This window comes from Heptranchias perlo, chromosome 34 (assembly GCF_035084215.1).
Source record: "Heptranchias perlo isolate sHepPer1 chromosome 34, sHepPer1.hap1, whole genome shotgun sequence".
NCBI lineage: Eukaryota > Metazoa > Chordata > Chondrichthyes > Hexanchiformes > Hexanchidae > Heptranchias > Heptranchias perlo.
This window is the reverse complement of record NC_090358.1, coordinates 4,198,208-4,218,756: the sequence shown is the minus strand read 5'-3', so window position 1 is coordinate 4,218,756 and position 20,549 is coordinate 4,198,208. Positions and strand designations below refer to the sequence as shown.

Sequence of the window (20,549 nt, the reverse complement as noted above, 5' to 3'; positions counted from 1 at the left end):
CGTGAAAGTCCATTCCAAACATTAATGTTCCAGCTTGGCTCAGTTGGTAGGGATCTTGCCTTTGAGTCATTAGGTTGTAAGTCAGGCATCATTCCAGCACTTATGTACATAACCTAGGCTAATGCATCAATGTGAAACTGAGGGACTGCTGCATTCTCAGAGGTTCCGTCCTTTGGATGAGATGTTGGACTGAGCGTTACGGCCTCGTGGTGTGCAAAATGACCGTTGCGTTTGCCTGGACGCGTCAAAAAATGTTTCACTGGTTGGTGAAGTGCTTTGGATTTCCTGAATAAGATGCTAAATAAACACAAATTTCTTGATCATTCACTTGTGCTAAATTTGCCTTCTACTAATTTGAACTTGTACTGCTCCACTCCACCAACCCCTCACCACCCCCCATCCCCAGTCCTGCTACAGTGGTTTAATTTTGCAAGATTAGGATTTCGGACTATGAGGTACTTTTATTGAATGTTCAAGACTTTCCACTTGGATATATATTTTTGTGAAGTGAGTGCACAGGTCGCATGGTGCATTCAGAAAGGGCAGGCTCATTCATTGCATTTCTCGGTCGGGTTTTGCGTGCAGTGGGGGGTGATGAGTGCTCAAGGGCTGAAACCATTTGTTGCCTTTTTTTTAAACTAAGAAAGCAAGCACTTGAAAGATTGAACAGGGTGGGGATCTTTTCTCTGGAAAAGAGAAGATTGAGAGGTGACCTGGTAGATGTCTAAGATTCTGCAAGAGTTTGATTGGGTCGACATGGAGATGTTTCCCTTTGCAGGGGAACCCAAAACTAGGGGTCCATAAATATAAGATAGTCACTAATAAATCTGTGATGTGGAGATGCCGGTGATGGACTGGGGTTGATAATTGTAAACAATTTTACAACACCAAGTTATAGTCCAGCAATTTTATTTGAAATTCACAAGCTTTCGGATGCTTCCTCCTTCCTCAGGTGAATGTTGTTCACCTGAGGAAGGAGGAAGCCTCCAAAAGCTTGTGAATTTCAAATAAAATTGCTGGACTATAACTTGGTGTTGTAAAATTGTTTACAACTAATAAATCCAATAGGGAATTCAGGAGGCACTTCTTTACCCAGAGAGTGGTTAGAATGTGGAACTTGCTACCAGAAGGAGTAGTTGAGGCAAATAGTATAGATACATTTAAGGGGAAGCTGGATAAACACATGAGGGAGAAAGGAATAGAAGGATATGCTGATAGGGATAGATGAAGGAGGGTCCTGTGAAGCATAAATACTGGCATGGACCTGTTGGGCTGAATGGCCTGTTTCTGTGCTATACATTCTATGTTTGCATTCATATACCGTTCACACCTTGAGGTCATCCCAAAGTGCTTCACAGCCAATAAATTACTTTTGACATGTAGTCACTGTTGTTACGTAGGCAAACATGGCAGCCAATTTACGTAGAGCAAGGTCCCACAAACAGCAATGAGATAAACGAACAGTTGGTTAATCTGTTTTAGTGGGTATTAGTTGAGGGATAAATGTTGGACAGAACATTGGGTGAATCAAAGAATGATTACAGCACAGAAGGAGGCCATTCGGCCCATCGAGCCCTTGCCAACTCTTTGTAAGAGCAATCCAGTTAGTCCCATTCTCCCGCTCTTTCCCCGTAGCCCTGCAAATTTTTTCCCTTCAAGTATTTAGCCAATTCCTTTTTCAAAGCCACCATTGAATCTGCTTTCACTACTCTTTCAAGCAGCGCATCCTGGATCATAACTACTCTCTTTTCTTATTTGTTCATGGGATGTAGGCATCGCTGGCAAGGCCGGCGTTTATTGCCCATCCCTAAAAACTTGCTGTATAAAAAATATTTTCCTCATGTCGCCTTTGGTTCTTTTGCCAATCACCTTAAATCTGTGTCCTCTGGCTCTCGACCCTTCCGCCAAAGGGAACAGTTACTCATTATTTAAACTCTTCATGATTTTGAACTCTTCTATCAAATCTCCTCTCAACCTTCTCTGCTCTAAAGGAGGACAACCCCAGCTTCTCCAGTCTGTTCACATAACTGATGCCCCTCAACCCAGGAACCATTCTAGTAAATCTTTTCTGCACCCTCCCAAAAGCCTTCACATCCTTCCTAACTCTTCTGTAAACAGTCATGGGATCTTGTACATCCATCTAGACAGGCAGATTGGGCCTTGGTTTAATGTCTCATCCGTACTACTTTACATTTACTCAGTAAATCTGAAAATACCATGTTGATTTCGTGAAGTCGAGTCTTGATCCAACAATACACAGGAGAAATAGGACTTAGCAGCCAACAATGTCCGTAGAGCATATGATAAAGGAAGCAAGAAGAAGTCCTCATTTTTCATTCAGGAACACCTAGTAGAGCAACAGAAAGGCCATCAATGGGGCGGGTATGGAATATGAGGCCGATGAAAAGTTGGCTTTCTTTCACTACTCTGTGATCAAAGAGCTGGCCAATCTGCTAAAGCTGTTTCGAAAAAAAAAAAAATAGCCACACAAGGAACAAGCTACAAATCAACCTCCTTCAGCCAAATCATCCCCATTGTGTACATACTCTGGTGCATGACAGGCAGGTTTTAAATGAAAACTGCTCAGATCCTACTGCAAGCAGTTACTGTTACAGCTGATTTCAATGGAAGCTGAGAGGCGTTTAGACCACATCCTCCAAGTGTAAAAAATTTCTATTTGAGCTTTATTTGAAAGAAAGAATTGCATTGCACAACCTCAGGCCATCCCAAAGTGCTTTACTGCCAATGAAGTACTTTTGAAGTGTGGTCTTTGTTGTAATGAAAGGAACGAGCAGCCAATTTGTGCACAGCAAGATCCCACAAACAGCAATGTGATAATGACCAGATAATCTGTTTTAGGTGTTGCTTAAGGGATAAATGTAGGCAAGGTAGGCTTTAAGGAGCATCTTAAAGGAGGAGAGGTTTAGGGAGGGAAGTCCAGAGCTTAGGGCCTAGGCAGCAGAAGGCACGGCCGCCAATGGTGGGGCGATGGAAATCGAGGATGCGCAAGAGGCCAGAATTGGAGGAGTGCAGAGATCTCGAAGGGTTGTAGGGCTGGAGGAGACTACAGAGATTTGGGGGGGGTGGTGGGGGGGAGGGTGCATCATGGAGGGTTATGAAAACAAGGATGAGAATTTTCCTGGTTGAACCGTGGTCTTTATGGTCTGTGATGCACACTGGGGGAAGCAGACACCAGACAACTCAAGAGCCACTTCTTCAACACCAAGCACAGCTCATATCTCAAGTATGAGGTGGGATTGGTTCTCAGCTTCCACGGTCAATGACACACGCGCACAAATGAGCGACATACTATGATGTGGGGGAATTACTGGTCTTCTGCGGCATCGAGCAGCAGCCAGGTCTCTCCAGTCTGCTGGCTACAAAAGGACCAGGAAGAAATGGGGAAAGGATCCACCCAATTCCTTGGGACAGAATGTGTTACAATAACAGCTGTCACCACTTGGCAAGAAAGTAGGCCATACAATGCCAGGCCTTCACACTACCTCACACAACACAGCAAATAAACCAAATATGTTTTTCATCAATTCTTCTGCAGTTCTCCATTAAATTTCCGTCATTGCATTACAGGGACTGCCAATGTTTTTCCTCTTCTGTTCTTTTTAACTCCTCAACTGGCCACCTGAGAGCATCTCATCTGTGCACCAAGTAGAATGAAACATCAGACACATTGCAGGGTGCTCTTATGGATTGAATGAAGAACAAGATTAGATTTACACAAGAATGGCAGTTCTTTATGTTCTCCCCAACCCCCACCTCTCAGTAAGGTGCTGACTACTTGCTGGGGAATAGTTCCATAGGCACTGGACACCATTCTGTACCCTACCCAAATGGCCAATCTTAGTGTTTCAGCCTGTGGGGGCAAGCTATTTGAATATGGCAACCCCAATTCTGTCCTCACTCAACACCCACACACTTCCCATTAGGAATCACTGGATAGTGAGCAGGTGGGGGGCGGTCACTCGACAATGAACTGGGTAGTAAGCAGGGGTCACTCGACAATGAGCTAGATAGTAAGCAGGGGTCACTCGACAATGAGCTAGATAGTGAGCAGCCGGTGGGGTGGGGTTACTGGATAATGCTTCACAGAGGCCAAAGAAGGAGATGTTCGGAGGGGTGACAATAGCTTGGTCAAAGAGGTGGGTTTTAAGGAAGGTTTTAAAGGGGAGAGGAAGGTGGAGAGGCGGATGGGTTACGGAGGGAAATACAGGGCGGGGGACTAGGTAGCTGAAAGGCATAGTCGAGTCTGGAGAAGACAAAGGCAGAGATGAGAGTTTCAGGAGCAGATGGGTTGAGGTAGGTGCAGAGGTGGGCGATGTTAGAGGTGTTACATACAGAGCGTACAGTGCAGAAACAGGCCATTCGGCTCCATAGGTCAATGCTCTACACGAGTCTCCCCCCATCCCCTTCATCTAACCCTTCTATTCGTTTCTCCCTCATGTGCTTATCTAGCTTCTCCTTAAATCTTCTCTTTAGAGAGGGCTTTATTACCCAATTCAACGCACACATGCAAAATAAACACCAACTGAAAACATCAAGAACCCAGTCATGGAATTTGCAGAGGCTTCCCTGCCTGTGGGACTTTAATAGTGGGTGTCAGGTGTAGGCCATTTGCAGATTGGCAGAGTATCTCGTGTAGAGATTTTAAAATATTTGTGTCTAAAGAGTTTCCTGAACACAAGCACACTGAGCTCTCCGGATTTCTTGTGCCCAGCATGCTCTGTCATGTCCAATACATCACTCGGAAAGCCCTCTAGGACATTACATATGTCCTCGCTTGGAAAATATTCCCAATGTGTCAGGATCCCTGCTGTTTTCAAGCTTATTATTTAAACACAGTATGTGCAGATTCCATGGCAGTTGAACATTGCATCAACTGCTGTTTTCCCTCCAAGTTTTTTGTTGAAGGAACAAGATGATCTGGGGCAGTTTTCAACACATTGAAATTAAAAATTAATAACGTAAAAAAAAAAAGTTTTAAAAAACTGAACAACGTTTTGAGAAAACATCAAACTGTTGCCTCCAATGGAGGCCCTCAGACCACACCATGACTTAGACAGGGAGCAGACCCCATTGAAAATAATTGAGGCTGCCTTTAAACCAGGTTGGCGGCCAATGCAGAGCAACCCAGTAAAACGCACTGCGCTTTAACATATGACCCTCTTAATCAACGGAAAAACGAGACATGGTCTATTGATGCAGGATGATGATTTAAATCTGGTCGGTCAGTAGTTATAACCTTCCCCCACTCAACATTCCGAAGTTTATACAGGGACTGATACGTATCAGAGTGAATTTCACATCTCTCATTCACTACTAAAACCTCTTTATATAAAGAACTTGCATTTATATAGTGCCTTTAACATAGTAAAATGTCCCAAGGTGCTTAACAGGAGCGATTATCAAACAAAATTTGACACCAAGCCACATAAGATGATGTTAGGACGGGGGGAGGGTCACAGAGATAGGTTTTAAGGAGCATCATAAAAGAGGGGAGAGAGGTTTAAGAGAGGGAATGCCAGAGCTTAGGGCCTAAGCAGCTGAAGGCACAGCCGCCAATGGCGAAACAAAGGGAATCGTACGTCAGAAGTGCCCAACCTGGAGCTCTCGTACCTCCTGCAACCTCTTTAGCACAGGCAACTCATGGTAGATTAGCTGTGACTCAGTGGGTAGCACCTCACGCCTTGGAGTCAGGTTGTGGGTTCAAGTCCCACTCCAGAGACTTGAGCACAAAATTCAGGCTGACACTCCCAGTGCAGTGCTGAGGGAGCGCTGCACTGTCAGAGGTGCCATCTTTCGGATGAGACGTTAAACCGAGGCCCCGTCTGCCCTCTTGGGCGAACGTAAAAGATCCCACAACACTATCTCGAAGAAGAGCAGGGGAGTTCGCCCCAGTGCCCTGGCCAATATTTACCCCTCAACCAACACCTAAAACAGATTATCTGGTCATTATCTCATTGCTCTTTGTGGGATCTTGCTGTGCGCAAATTGGCTGCCACGTTTCCTACAACAGCTCAAAAGTATTTAATTGGCTGTAAAGCGCTTTGGGATGTCCGTAGGTTATAAAAGGCTCTATATAAATGCAAGTCTTTCTTTTTTTTTCTTATTTGTTTGCATTTGTACTTGATCGGAGGCGTGGAAGGGGCTGTCTGTGGATAAACCCTAAATCAGAACATAGTAAACCACTCAAAATCGTAAATCACTGACTCTTTGCTTTTACAGTTTCTGCTGCCTGCAGTGCATTGCACAAGGTGACAGGAGTTGGTGTGCGTGCAACTTTAACACATCGAGGGGTTCGAGTGCCGTCAAACAGGAGAGAGAACCCAGAAGTGACGCACCTGGCTCGAAACACACTTTCACCAGGTTCACGGCCGTTACGATCTGATCTCGACTGGTATCGGATTTTATTTCACTGTCACAGGAAACTTGTATATAAAATGACTGTTTTACAGATGTGGAACACTTAATCCCTCGCTGCTCATTTCACATGGTTCAACTGTCTGGTGACCTGCTAAGACCCCCTTCACGAGCAAAATATATTTTTGCTTGGCTGGAGCCCGTTTCAAAAGATTTAACCTCGGCCTCAAGAAAACAACACAAGGTTTGCCTTCGTCGCCTTAAAGAGGGGGCAATGTATTCTGGGGCATGCAACAATAAACCAAAGCCAGCTAGACTGCCTTCGGGTCCCCTGTGGGAACCAAACCTCCCACTTTAAATTCTACAAAAGGTCTCTGGAAACTTCATAACATAGCTCTTTATACATATAAACTTTTTTTTTTAAAAAAAACTTTTATTGAATTATTAACAACTGTACATTATCTTCTGTGATCACAAAGTTATGTCGCTACACACTCCGGTGTCTGAGATCTCAAGACTTAAACACTTCACTGACCTGCCAAGTAGTTTCTCAATGACCCCCAGGTACCAGCGTTTACAGGTTATGTACATTTTTGCTCAGTTTTGTATTTATTTAAAAAAAGAAATAATTTTAACACAAGTATTAGAAAAGAGTTAAATCCAAAACAAGTCCTGCCAATTATATTTTTATGGGGGGGGGGGGGATTAAATTAACATGATGTAATCAACAATTTGACTTTATATCAAGAAAACCAAAGAAAAATAAATCACAGCATCGAGGTTAGCCCACAGAAACTGGGAATAGAATAAAACTAACTGGTCCTTGACTAATGTTACTGAGTAAGGGTCAGGTTTTATGGGGCGCAGATGGGGAAGGGGCTATTCGACTTTGGGGGTAACTTTGGAAATGCTCCAAAACATTTAATTTTCGTAGCAACTGTTGCTCTTGCACGACCATCTTTGACCCTGGCTTCAATGTTACACAGGTAGATGTGTGCAGTACTGGTGGTTGACTTCAAGGGAGACCACAAGAGACAAGGAGGTAGAATCGGAAGAGAAAACAAACAAAAACGATGGAAGAGAAAAAAAAGTGTAGAGTGAAGAAAAAAAAAAACCAAGTTCAACAGCAGGAAGAGAAAGATATTCTCTCTTCCATCTCACCCCAAGCCCAAGGGGGTGATGGACACACGCTGGTTTGGGTCGGTGTCGTGGGGCTTCAAAATTCTTCTCAAATCAAATCAGAGGCATGGCAATGTTACGAGCGAGAGGTCTAATCGTCAAAGAGGGCGGGCGGGCGGGCGCGTGGAAGGAGGTCCAGGAGCCTCCACCGGTGGAGGCTTCTGATGAAGGCCCCAGCTACTCAATATTGGCACCACACACACACACACACACACACACACACACACACACACACACACACACGAGCTCCTCCAGAGAAAACACCACCCCAGAACCAATCCTCATTGCTCTTTAGAACAGTAATTTCCAGGACAACCGAATGGATACAAAAAAAAACACACAGCCATGGTCTCCCAATTCAGGAAAGGGAAAACACACTCTCACACACACGTTACTTCGAGAGTCACTATTCTTAAGTACTTTACTCTTGCTGTTCAAATATTAAAAAGTAAAAATAAATCAAGACTTTCTTTTTGGAGGAATACTGCACCACTGGCCATCTGGGATTTAAACATATACAGAACCGACCAGACAAACGGAATCTAGACAGTGTGCACCCTACCGCCTGAAGCAAAGAAACTCATGGAGGGGGGGGGGCGGGGGAAGCAAAATAAATCTGTTGGCAGACTCTCTCCTTTTAAAAAAAAAACAGAAATCACTTCGGAAAAGTCCAGATTCTCGATCAGTAGTTCCGAAGAGTTTTTCCTTCTTATTTGTCTTCGGGAGGCAAAATGAAAACACTCAAATTCTGTTCTGCAGATTCCCTGAGCCATGTCTCCAACATTGCTTTACATTTATCCATTTTCTTCTCTCTTCTCCCTCCTCCCTTCCAGGGGGTAACTAGGAGGAGAAGATCGGGGCAGGGGACGCTCGACAAGACCTGAAGCAAAAGTCGACACACGAAGATTTGATGGAACCTGTACTCTTTATGATGGTCTCGCTTTCTCCTCCAATCGCCCGTTCCCTCTCAAACCAACAAATTCTCTTCCGAGTTCAGTGGCTGGCTTCTCAGCCACATTTTTTTTTCTTCTTTTCTCCGTGAAAAGATTCAATCCACACGCAAAGCTGGTGCTGTGGGCGCCTGACACGTTTGCACTCTGCTGCTGGAAAGGAACAGAAAGGGCTGGACATGCCCAGGGCTAGGCCAGGCAGAAGATTCTCCTACTTTCACCGAATATTTACAGTACACGTGTAACAAGTTCATAATCGACAAATGAAGCACGGTTTCATCCTGGAGTTCACCTTTCACACACAGCCCACTGGCAGGGGACTCCCTCTTCTGTACTCAACAGATTTACTGCCGTGGGTTAAAAGAAGAAGGAGAAAAAAGAAAGTCTAGTTGGGCCTTCAACTCTAGGCCTTGGACAAATCACGAACCTTAAAACATCTCAGATTCAAAGAGGCCAGCACAAGCCTTTCTCCAGAGCAGGAAAGAGACACTTCTTAATTTTTCAGACTTAAAATAAGTCCTGAAAATCCCAGACAGGCAGTCTTTTGCAAGCCGGGTCTTATTAGGTTGACTGCGATGCCCAATACGTTCCTTCTCATTTTAAAAGCTGTATTTCCATCCAGAGCAATTGATTTCCCTGAATCCCACAGTCTAAAGTGCCACTATAGTCCGTCCTCCCTCAATAGATGACCTCATAGACTGTTGCTTTCTTGTCACCGGAACCCGTGATAATATATTTGTCATCAGTTGAGATATCACAACTTAAAACGGACGATGATTCTTTTGACTGGGGGTGGGAAAGAAAAGAGTTTAGAAAAGGCCAAGAAATTAAACAATTTTCCATCAAGTTTACTTGGACAAAAGGTTTCCCCTCTCGTACCGTGTCAGTATCCCTTGTGCACAGCACCCCTGGTTGAGATAGGGAATTAGCCTCTGGGTGCGGGGGGAATAGGTAAGACTAAGTTCCCTGGGACAACACAATGAATGTTTTTTTGGCCAAACTAGTTGGCTATTCCTCCCCCCTGAATCTCTTTCTTCAATCGGGTCACAGTTTCAGGAGTGGGCATTCTTCATGCCTGAGCCCAGACGGAGAATATCGACGGGCTATTCAACTATAGCAGGCACCACTCTGTCCAATCGGGTCCTCACCCGACATCCATACCAAAAGGAGCAACACTTTCCAGCAGGAGTGCCTGGATTGTGACCAGGAGCAGGTGCCCAGCCCTCCAGGATTTTCCCTGGAGTCTCCAGGAATTGAAGATTAATCTTCAGGACACTGCTGCGAGCAAAAACCCAGGGGGAAAAAAATTATAGGGCATTAAAAGAAAATTGTGCTTTGTAAAAAAAAAAATTAATTGAACACTTTTGTTCCAAAAGTATTGGGAAAAAGGCAGTTTGACTGACATGTCAAGAATCATCCAATCGGGCAACGAAGAGTCTCTTCGCTTTCCTATTGGCCACGGGAAGGCGGGGCATCACGAGGATGGACGTGTCGGGCGACCAATGGCGGGAGCGTGGTGGTTGGGAGGGTCGGTGCGAGGCAGGAGGTCATGTGATGACACCTCCAGGAAAGTGTCCAACCAGAGTTGGCGACCCAAAGCAGGGGGTCTGACTGATTGCCCCAAAGGCCAATTGTAGAAATCCCAATTCCTCTTTCAGCTGAGATGAATTAATTCAGCACAGACCAGGGCGGGCGGGCGGGCGGGCGGGCGGGGTCTTTTTAAAAAGATGAAATAAAAAATTGGGAAGATTCGTTAGCTTGGTGAAGAGAGGAAGAAAAACAAGAAAATGAAGGAAATGACAAAAAGTTTTTCCACACACCAAGTGTAGATGCCATCTCTTACCTGGAATATACTGGCACCATATGGCGTTCTCCAGGCATTGAGCAGATTATCCTTACCAGTGCTGACAAACCACTTACCTAAAAGAAAAGAACAGGCCATTGTTTTTTTCAAAAAAGATAAATCATCAGTTTTTTTTAAAAACACAAATGACCAACATTCCACTTCTTTTAATTAAATCAGTTTATAATTATCAGGAAAGATTGAACAGGCCGGGGCTCTTTTCTCTAGAAAAAAAGAGAAGGCTGAGGGTGATCTGTCTTTAAAATTATCCAAGGGTTTGATAGGGCAGACGTAGAGGAGAAGACCAAAACTAAAGGGCCATAAATATAAGATAGTCGCTAATAAATCCAATAGGGAATTCAGGAGAAACTTCTTTACTCAGAGAGTGGTGAGAATGTGGAACTCGCTACCACAAGGAGTAATTGAGGCGAATAACATAGATGCATTTAAGGGGAAGCTGGATAAACACATGAGGGAGAAAGGAATAGAAGGATATGCTGCTCGGGCGAGATGAAGCTCGTGTGGAGCATAAACACTGGCATAGACCAGTTGGGCCAAATGGCCTGTTTGTGCTGTAAATTCTATGTAGTTTAATGCTCCCCCATTCTAAGTTCTCCTTAATGTTGATCAACACCTAACACAGCTCACCATGTCCCTCCGGCCCTCAGTCAAGGTGCAGCAGCGGGGCTTCAATGAGCATCAGAGCTGGTCAGTGCTGGATAGCAATTGGGGAAAAGGAGCCAAGTGGCAGGGAGTCGAGAACGTACAGCAGTTCCTCCTCCAGCCCCGCCCAATACCCAAAATGGCAGGGTGGTGGATTTGCACTCGGATTTAATAAAGTTATCTCTAGACTGCTGGGTCAACTGGTGGTTCTACCAAAGCACAAGTACACAGCACGGCTTCAAGCCAGGAGTGCAAGTGCGTCTGTCGCACCCTCCATAGCATGGATTGGTAAACGGCGACACGGACTGGTTGGGCTGAATGGAACTTCTATGTGTATCCTGAGCCATCCATCCCAAAGGGCATTTAGCACCTTTGCTTTTAAAAAAAAAGGTAAAGCTAGCTTGATACAGGATCTTCACTTCTCTTTGCTGCCGGCCCCCTGTTCTGGAGAGTATTGCCATTAAAATTGCAAGATACCATTTTGACACTGGGGTGGCAGAAAAGACCACCACAGTCTTGAAACAATCCCAAAGCTCGACTTACCACAGTATGCAAATTTAAGCGATAGGACACAGCTCTCGTGCAAGTGAAGCTGGTATTTGTCGGGCTTGGTGTGATGTAATACCTCTACATTGCTGCTCTCCATTCCCACTGCTAGCCACTCGCCAGTGGGACAATAACCCAGCGAGAAGATCTGTACGGGGGGGTGGGGAAAGGCAATAAGTTAGTGATGGTCAGTACCTCTCTCCGTCATTGAGAGCAGGCAAATGGAGAACACAGAAACACAGAAGGTTAAGTGGAGATCTAATAGAGGCTTCCAAAATTATATGAAGAACAAACTTGCATTTATATAGCGCCTTTTATGACCTCAGGATTTCCCAAAGCGCTTTAAGGCCAATGAAGCGTGGTTATTGATGTAATGTAGACAAACGCATTCTAAGAAAAAAGTTGAGGGGGTAACTAGCGATGGGTCATTTCAACTGGTTGGCAAATGGCTAACAAGGGGACATAGACTGAGGATTCTCAATAGAAGAGTAAAGGGAGGAAGGGAGGAGAAGACGACATTTTTCTTCCCCACACAGAGAACATTGTTCGAGGTGGTTAGAATGTGGAATTCACTACCACATGGAGCAGTTGAGGCGAACAACGTAGATGCATTTAAGGGGAAGCAAGATAAAAACATGAGGGAGAAAGGAATAGAAAGATAGGGTGAGATGATGAAGAGGGGGAGGGAGGAGGCTCGTGTGGAGCATAAACACCGGCATGGACCAGTTGGGCCGAATGGCCTGCTCCTGTGCTGTAATTTCATTGTAATTCTATGTAATGCGGAACAAGTGGTTAGTGAGACAGGGACTAATTATTTGTGAATTTTATGAATTTGCGCAGCAGATGGAAAAGTGTGTGGGGGAATCAAAAGTCTGAATTGTTGATCTGCACTCTGGCAGGTGAAGTTACCCCTTGAATCCTTTAAGATGGAATTGGATAAATATTTGAAAAGGGAGGAATATAAAATGATAAGGGTTGGAGTATAAGAGTAAGGAGGTCTTGCTGCAATTATAGTGAGGCCCACACCTGGAGTACTGTATACAGTTTTGGCCTCCTGACGTAAGGAAGGAAATACTTGCCTTAGAGGGGATGCAATAAAAGGTGCACTAGATTGATTCCTGGGTTGTCCTATGAGAAGCGATTCAGCAGAATAGGCCTACATTCTCTGGAGTTTAGAAGAACGAGGGGTGATCGCATTGAAACATATAAAATTCTTAGAGGCTGTTTACCCCTGGCTGGAGAGTCTAGAACTAGGGGACATAGTCTCAGGAAAAGGGGTCGGCCATTTAAGACCAAGATAAGGAAAAATTTCTTCACTCAGAGGGTCGTGAATCTTTGGAATTCTCTACCCAGTGGGCTGTGGATGGTCAGTCGCTGAGTATATACAAGACTGAGATCGATAGATTTTTAAACACTAAGGCAATCAAGGGATATGGCGGGAAAGTGGAGTTGAGGTCGAAGATCAGCCATAATCTTATGGAATGGTGGAGCAGACTCGAGGGACTGTATCCCTACTCCTGCTCCTATTTCTTATGTTTTTACGATAGAGCAGGGAAGTGGCACTAAAGTCGATGGCCCCCAGAATCAACACAAGCGCAGAGTGATTGGCCAAATGTCCTCTTTTGTTTGTAATTTTTCTGATTCCACAATAATCGAAGGATTAACAAATGCAAACTAGTGCGGTCACCAACATTTCAACAAACTGCACCAGAAATGTGCAAAACACCGACGGTATAATTACACCTTTTGTCCTTACAAATGTGGGTTGTGTTGGAGAAAGCACGTTGAGCTGTACGATGCCCAGGTAAAGTACTGGCAGAGGTAGTACTGGTAGTTACAGGTCTGCCGCTGGTGTTAACAGCGGTGGGAGCAATTATTGTGTGAGATGAATTAAGAGCATTGCCCAAGTACTATATTGGGACAAGACTGAAGCGTATTGCTTAAGTGACACTTCCCTCTATAGTCTGCCAGTATAATACTCCATGTAGTAGGCCTAGTGAGAACAATGCAAGTTAAGAAATAACCTGGCCGGACAGACATCAGCAAACTCAGAGAGGAATGGATGGCAGCAGTTTCTACAAATTACATTTCCATGTTCTCAAAGGATTCTTTCAACAGTTGACGTTACCAGAACAGACCCAGAGCCTGTCCCAAAGAAAGACCAAGTTGGCTCCATTTATGACCAGCCACCCACCTGTGAGGTAAAGTCATGTTGCTGGAGTTGGCGTCCTTCTCTCAGATCCCAGGATCTCACTGTGTTGTCCAGGCCACCCGTCCATAATTTTGTGCCATCGTGCGAGATATCTATACAACTTGCACCGTCTGTGTGCCCTTGAAATTGCCTAACAAAACCGCAAAATATTTCACTTTTTATCGTGAACCGTTACAACCAGCACTCCCCCCCACCGCCCGCGGCAGGACAATTATCTACATTTTTGAAACATGCTGCACTTATTTCTCTCTCACTGGATTCCCAGACCAAAGGGACAAGCAGGGGGTTGGATATTAAGGCTCCAATCATCACAGAGTAATCTGGATTGATGCACTCTCCGCTTAATGAATGTTAGAACAGGACAACTTTCTTCATGTCTCACTGGTCATCACATGGAGATGGGAACTCAGGGCATGAGGCACTCCTGGCACTCAATAGTGGGGGGGGGAAAAAAAAAAAAGATCCCCTCTTCACCGTTCCTTTCCTGTAGGTTTTGACCTCAGTGGGCAGAGGTGCCAGATGTGTGCCAATACCTTGCCCGTTGCCAGGTAGGGGTGCCAGACATAGGAATTGCTAAATGAGAAAAGGCCAAGGTCCATCTAGTTCACCTTCTACCATCCTGGTTCGTCGCAGGATACAGTGATAATGGAGTTATTGATTGCTATGATTAATCAACCTCTATCAATTAGACTCAGTCATGAGGTGAGGAAAACTCCCAGTGGTGCAGAGCTTTGGGAACCATACGTCCAAAATTACCTATTCCTCCCAAGCATGATGCACTTACATCTCAAATTGCTCATATATTGCATTCCAAAATATTACGTGCCAGTGGCCAGGTAGAGGTGCCAGATACCTACCTGTACCTTAGTCAAGTGGCCATCATTTATGTGCAAGTCGGGACGGTAAGTGCCAGCAGCCGAGACCAGTCCTGTCCCCACCTGATGTGATGCACGCTTCACTCAGAGGGTTGTTTTGGAATTCTCTACCCCAAAGGGCTGTGGATGCTCAGTCCATGAATATATTCAAGGCTGAGCGATTGATTTTTGGACACTAAGGGAATCAAGGGATATGGGGATTGGGCGGGAAAGTGGAGTTGAGATCGAAGATCAGCCATGATCTCATTGAATGACGGAGCACGCTCGAGGGGCCGAATGGACTACTCCTGCTCCTATTTCCTATGGTCTTATGTTCTAGTAGGAGGCACTGAATTGTGATCAGGATCATAAACCCTGGCTGATTTTCCACCCTCCCTCCCTCGCCAAGAGCACAGTGCTCAACAGTAACAACCACTGCCCCAACCAAGACCTGCTAATTCAGCCTGGGATCAAACCTGGTTCATTGAGTTTCTCCATTGAGAACATCAGCAGAGAGACTAGGAAGAAATCTAAAAAGGAGTAACCTCTGGGCAGTAAAGCCAGCAACAGAATCAGCTCCTGGGTTCCTTGTGTGATTTTACATGGAACTGCTGCAGATGTAGCTTGAAAATAGTTCAAGCTTTCCAGTTCCTTTGGCTGAATGCATCCATCAGGTCAACCAGAGCTGTGGGCTCCACATGCAGCAAGTGCTGAGCAAGGTGACCAGTAGGTTTCTCTCTCCACCTCAGCCATGCCCCACCCAGATGTTTGTCCGAGACCCAACGAGCTTGACCCATCATTGTGGGCAACCCTGTACAGGCTGCAACTCACATCACCTTTTCGATGATCAATGCAATTTGGTTGGTTCCAGTTGCCTTACATGGCTTGGTGCCACTTGGTTTAAACCAAGAGCTGCCGGATAAGACCAACGACGAGAGCTGCAGCACTCGGGAAACAAGTGATTATCTGTTTCTTTATTTCCATATTAGAAAGCCCGCCAAGTGTCAAGTGTTCCAAATTTGGATAAGCCACTTTAGTATTTCTGGTTTGCCTCTCAAATACTTTTAGCTGGTGATCAGCAAGCAATCTCTCAAATGGAAATTAGGGTCTTAGAACTCTGATGGAGGACAGTGTTCAACCACTGCCCAAACCACCACCTCAACAAAAAAGTTTCTCCTTTCCAAGGAGCTGGATGGAAGAACTGAACGACCATTTGGTGAACTAACCCATCTTTCCCATCTCAGCCGCCTCACCTTACGAGCGTTTGGTTGTGTAGATCCCAGACGGCGATGTTGCCGTCACTGCAGCAGGAGAAGCAGACTTTAGCATCGGGGCTGATGGCCAGTGCGTAGCAGGCCGGTGCAGAGGACGTGAGCTCAGCCTTGATCCTCGGCGTGGGTGAGGCGAGGTCCCATATCGTTAGCGTGCTCGCTTCCCCTCCTACGATCAACGTACGGCCATCGGGTAGAAGTTTACAGGAACGGATGTAATTATCCCGGTTCTGGGAGAGGGAGGGAGGGAGGGAATGGTAAAGAGAAGATAAGTCAAGTTAGACGAGATACCATAGAGAGCACCACTTCAATGAATGACCCACGGTGTCAGCCCTGGCTCAGTGGGTAGCACTCTCGCCCCTGAACTAGGAGGTCGTGGGTTCAAGCCCCATTCCAGAGACTTGAGCACAAAATCTCGGCTGACGGGAGTACTGAGGGAGTGCTGCACTGTCAGAGGTGCTGTCTTTCAGATGAGACGTCAAACCGAGGCCCGTCTGCCCTCTCAGGTGGACGTAAAAGATCCCATGGCACTATTTCGAAGAAGAGTAGGGAAGTTCTCTGTGTCCTGATCAATATTTATCCCTCAACTGCCGTCAATTGCTGTTTGTGGGATCTTGCTGTGCCCAAACTGGCTGCCATGTTTCCCTACATTACAACAGTGACTACACTTCAGAAGTGCTTCGGGACGTCGTGAAAGGTGCTATATAAATGCAAGTCTTTTTTCTTGGTAGTACATTCATATATTGTTCGCTCCGACGTAGAACTTCCTGACACCCATTCCAAAGTCTCCTTTCACATGTTGAACCAGACTCCCTCCATCACATGGTCATGGTTCACTTGGCAACAGTGTTCTGGATTCACCTCTCCTTTATCCGCCCACTACCGCGTAAACCTCTAAGAGACACCCTCCATCCCCCCTCCCTCCCTCCCTCCCTCCCGCGCTCCTCCCCTTTCTCAGTCGCCTCCTTTGAACGAACATTGACCCGTACGGCTCCTCGTAGTTAAACAAGAAAGACTTCCAGTCCGATCGTGACGCCACTTTTCAATTCTCCCCCAGCGCCCGAGGAACGATTCCTCTCCTCGCTCCACTTACCAGACAGTCTAACTGGGAGACGGGACTCTTGCTGCCGGGCTGGCTGATGTCCCAGATTTTGACGCAGCCCTTGCCACCGGTGTAGACGTGCCTCGTGGGGTTGCTGATGGTGACGGCACACACCACCTCGCCGTGGTTCAAGGTGTTTATTTGCCGGGCGTGCCGCGGAATGCCTGGACCAATGAGGGCGTCGGGGGGGAAGGGCACTGGCTGCATCTGTCCGTCCGCACTGACGTGGAAGGAATACGCTCTGGGAAAGGGGAAAAGAAAATAAATTAAATAAATCTTCAAAAAGATGAAACAAAGCTTTTTAAGGAGTCACGATCTTGAACGATTCACACACTAATCCTGGGACTTGTATTTACAATCGCGAGTATCTGAGAGGCCTGCTCTTGTCACAAGGAAAAAAAGTCATAGAATCTTACAGCACAGAAGGAGGCCATTCGGCCCATTGTGCCTGTGCTGGCTCTTTGAAAGAGCTATCCAATTAGTCCCACTGCCCCCTGCTCTTAGCCCTGTAAATTTTTCCCCTTCAAGTATTTATCCGATTCCCTTTTGAAAGTTACTACTCAATCTGCTTCCACCGCCCTTTCAGGCAGCGCATTCCAGATCAGAACAACTCGCTGCGGAAAAATATTTCTCCTCATCTCCCCTCTGGTTCTTTTGCCAATTATCTTAAATCTGTGTCCTCTGGTTACCGGCCCTCCTGCCAGTGGAAACAGTTTCTCCTTATTTACTCTCTCTGTGTAACCATTACCAAACGTCAACATGTGCACAGGAGTAGCAATGGAGAGGGTGATCCTGGCCAATTATTCCCACCCCCCCAGCCTGGGGTTACTGAGGACAATGGTCTCCTTTAATGCCCCAGCCGAGATTGGCAGACCAAGGATTCAATCAGAGGTCTTACCTGGTTTGTACGACTCGGTATCACATTTCCATACAGCAATCATAGTACGGTACCTTTATTAGACCTTAAATATCATCTATATCAAAGATCGACAGCAACATTTGCCTACAAAACAACAATGACCACTCTTCAAAAGTAATTGATTGGCTGGGAGCTGCTTTGGGCTGGTCACAGGACGTAAACAGGCGCTTTATAAATGCAAGTTGTTTCTTTCTCGGTTTGTGTGGCTACAGTGGTATCTGTTCACCCGGGAGTCGAGTCATTTGTATCTAGGAATAAGTTTTTGGGCACAAAATCTAGGCCGACACTCCCTGTACCATACGGAGGGAATGCTGCACTGTCGGAGGTGCCGCTTTTCAGGTGAGATGTTAAACCGAGGCCCCGTCTGCCCTCTCAGGTGAAATGTAAAAGATCCCATGGCAACATTTCGATGAAGAGCAGGGGAGTTCCCTTGTTTTAAGGGAAATGGGCTTGAGAGATAAGCATTTTTTAAAAAAAAAATAGATTTTGAAATTGCAAACAGACTTACGGCTTTCCTCCTGGTATCGAGGCGAGGCTGGCAGAGAGTCCAGGCGTTCGCATGTGAGGGTGGGGGTCAAAGCCAACCTATTCAGGAGAGAGGCAGAGCACTATTGAGTTTACATTCATCATGATATAATGCCATTAAATCTCTGTATGCGAATAATTGTGAGAAGGAAGAGTTAAATATATTACGTACACCTCCAAAGCTCACCATGGGAGAACGATAGGCAGCTGCTGCAGCGCTCATCTGCGGGGAGATGTTGTGAAGGCCGGGATAGGCCCCTGGGCTTGTCAGAGCACCGTTCATCTCGTGGTGGGACATCATAGCAAAAGGGGCGTAGGAGCCCGCTATCGAGATCGGGGTGCGAAGGGCTGCAAACCAAACAGAAAAAAGTGGGTTCAGTATCTCGAGGGTAGGTGTGTGAGGCGAGCGAGAAACACAGACTTGCATTTATACCGCGCATCTAGGTGTTGCCAACCCTCTCCAGGATTGTCCTGGAGTCTCCAGGAATGAAAGGTTAATCTCCAGGACACTTATTGCGAGCAAAAAAACCTGAGAAAAAAAATCATAGGGACGTTAAGACTTCCATTTATTCATTTATAAAAATATTAGAGATGGGGGGGGGGGGGGGGGTAAAAAAGGCTATTTGACCGGGCAGGGCAGTTGGAGGCAGAAGGTCAGGAGATGAAACCTCCAGGAATGCATCCAACCAGAGTTGGCAACCTTAAGCGCATCCCTCCAAAAACATGAAGCCCCCTCACACACACACACAAACCACCACCACCAACTTGCATTTATATAGCGCCTTTATTGCAGATTAACCATCACAAAAAGTGCTGCACAGGGACATAATCAAAAATAATGGATGCCTAGCCAAAGGAGGAGGTATTAGGAGGGGCGACTTGATCTGACCCAGAAATTTATCAAGTGAGCTGCCGAGGGAGCTCCTGGGAAAAGGTCAAATAATGTCACGTTTCGTTATTAAAAGTAATTTCTGGGTTGAAATAGTAGTTATTAACTTCAGGCAACTGTTGGGATTCTAAATGGAACAATATGAAATAGGCAAGCCCATGGCAAATCCAATTCCATTCTTAAACAAAAATGGCAGAATTTGCCAAAAATTCAATAGGCCCTTAAAGGCAGCGGAGCCATGGTTACCGTAAAGCTTGGAGTACATGTGCCCACTGTGTCCTTCAAGCCCACCCTGGACTCCCCCCATCCCAGGGTAGCGGAGTCTCATTCGAGGGACTCTACCCTCTAGTATCAACAGTAGAAAACCAAGGTTGCTGGTGGAGGGATATTTTGCAGTCTTCAATGAGGGACACAAGCCAAAGTGAGAGCCTAATATATTGTTATAATAAGCGTACCAAGAGCTAAAAGTGTAAAAGGCAGAGTTACCTAGCGAGTCCATACCCGGAGGTTTCCCTGGGATCGGCCGCAGCCCTGGCGTTGAACTGGTACCTGGAGTTGGGGCATCGTTACGTGGGGTTGGCGTATTTGACTTCAGCCCAGGGGTCGATGATTTGTCATTCTGAAGAATAAAAGGCAGGGGGGGAAATCTTCAATACAGGGAGAGAAGGAGCGAGCGCCAGAGAGGGAGGGCCAGAGAGGGAGCGAGCGAGCGCCAGAGAGGGAGGGCCAGAGAGGGAGCGAGCGAGCGCCAGAGAGGGAGGGCCAGAGAGGGAGCGAGCGAGCGCCAGAGAGGGAGGGCCAGAGAGGGAGCGAGCGAGCGCCAGAGAGGGAGGGCCAGAGAGGGAGCGAGCGAGCGCCAGAGAGGGAGGGCCAGAGAGGGAGCGAGCGAGCGCCAGAGAGGGAGGGCCAGAGAGGGAGCGAGCGAGCGCCAGAGAGGGAGGGCCAGAGAGGGAGCGAGCGAGCGCCAGAGAGGGAGGGCCAGAGAGGGAGCGAGCGAGCGCCAGAGAGGGAGGGCCAGAGAGGGAGCGAGCGAGCGCCAGAGAGGGAGGGCCAGAGAGGGAGCGAGCGAGCGCCAGAGAGGGAGGGCCAGAGAGGGAGCGAGCGAGCGCCAGAGAGGGAGGGCCAGAGAGGGAGCGAGCGAGCGCCAGAGAGGGAGGGCCAGAGAGGGAGCGAGCGAGCGCCAGAGAGGGAGGGCCAGAGAGGGAGCGAGCGAGCGCCAGA

At 46.5% G+C, this 20,549-nt stretch overlaps 1 protein-coding gene across 18 annotated transcripts in view; it reads right to left on the bottom strand.

Moving 5' to 3' along the window:
- Positions 1-6,787: 6,787 nt before the first annotated feature.
- Positions 6,788-20,549, bottom strand: part of tle3a (TLE family member 3, transcriptional corepressor a) — an 81,405-nt gene continuing 67,643 nt past the window's right edge. For 13 of the 18 annotated variants that reach the window (XM_067971304.1, XM_067971306.1, XM_067971305.1 and 10 more), the window contains 9 exons: positions 19,815-19,947; positions 18,612-18,787; positions 18,423-18,499; positions 16,987-17,236; positions 15,876-16,123; positions 13,751-13,898; positions 11,554-11,704; positions 10,348-10,424; positions 6,788-9,290 (listed from right to left, as the gene is read on the bottom strand). In XM_067971304.1, coding sequence (XP_067827405.1) covers positions 9,183-9,290; positions 10,348-10,424; positions 11,554-11,704; positions 13,751-13,898; positions 15,876-16,123; positions 16,987-17,236; positions 18,423-18,499; positions 18,612-18,787; positions 19,815-19,947 — 1,368 coding nt within the window. In that variant the 3' untranslated portion in view covers positions 6,788-9,182. The remainder of the gene's footprint in view (positions 9,291-10,347; positions 10,425-11,553; positions 11,705-13,750; positions 13,899-15,875; positions 16,124-16,986; positions 17,237-18,422; positions 18,500-18,611; positions 18,788-19,814; positions 19,948-20,549) is intronic. The other 5 variants (XM_067971308.1, XM_067971314.1, XM_067971320.1 and 2 more) reach the window with 1 other exon arrangement.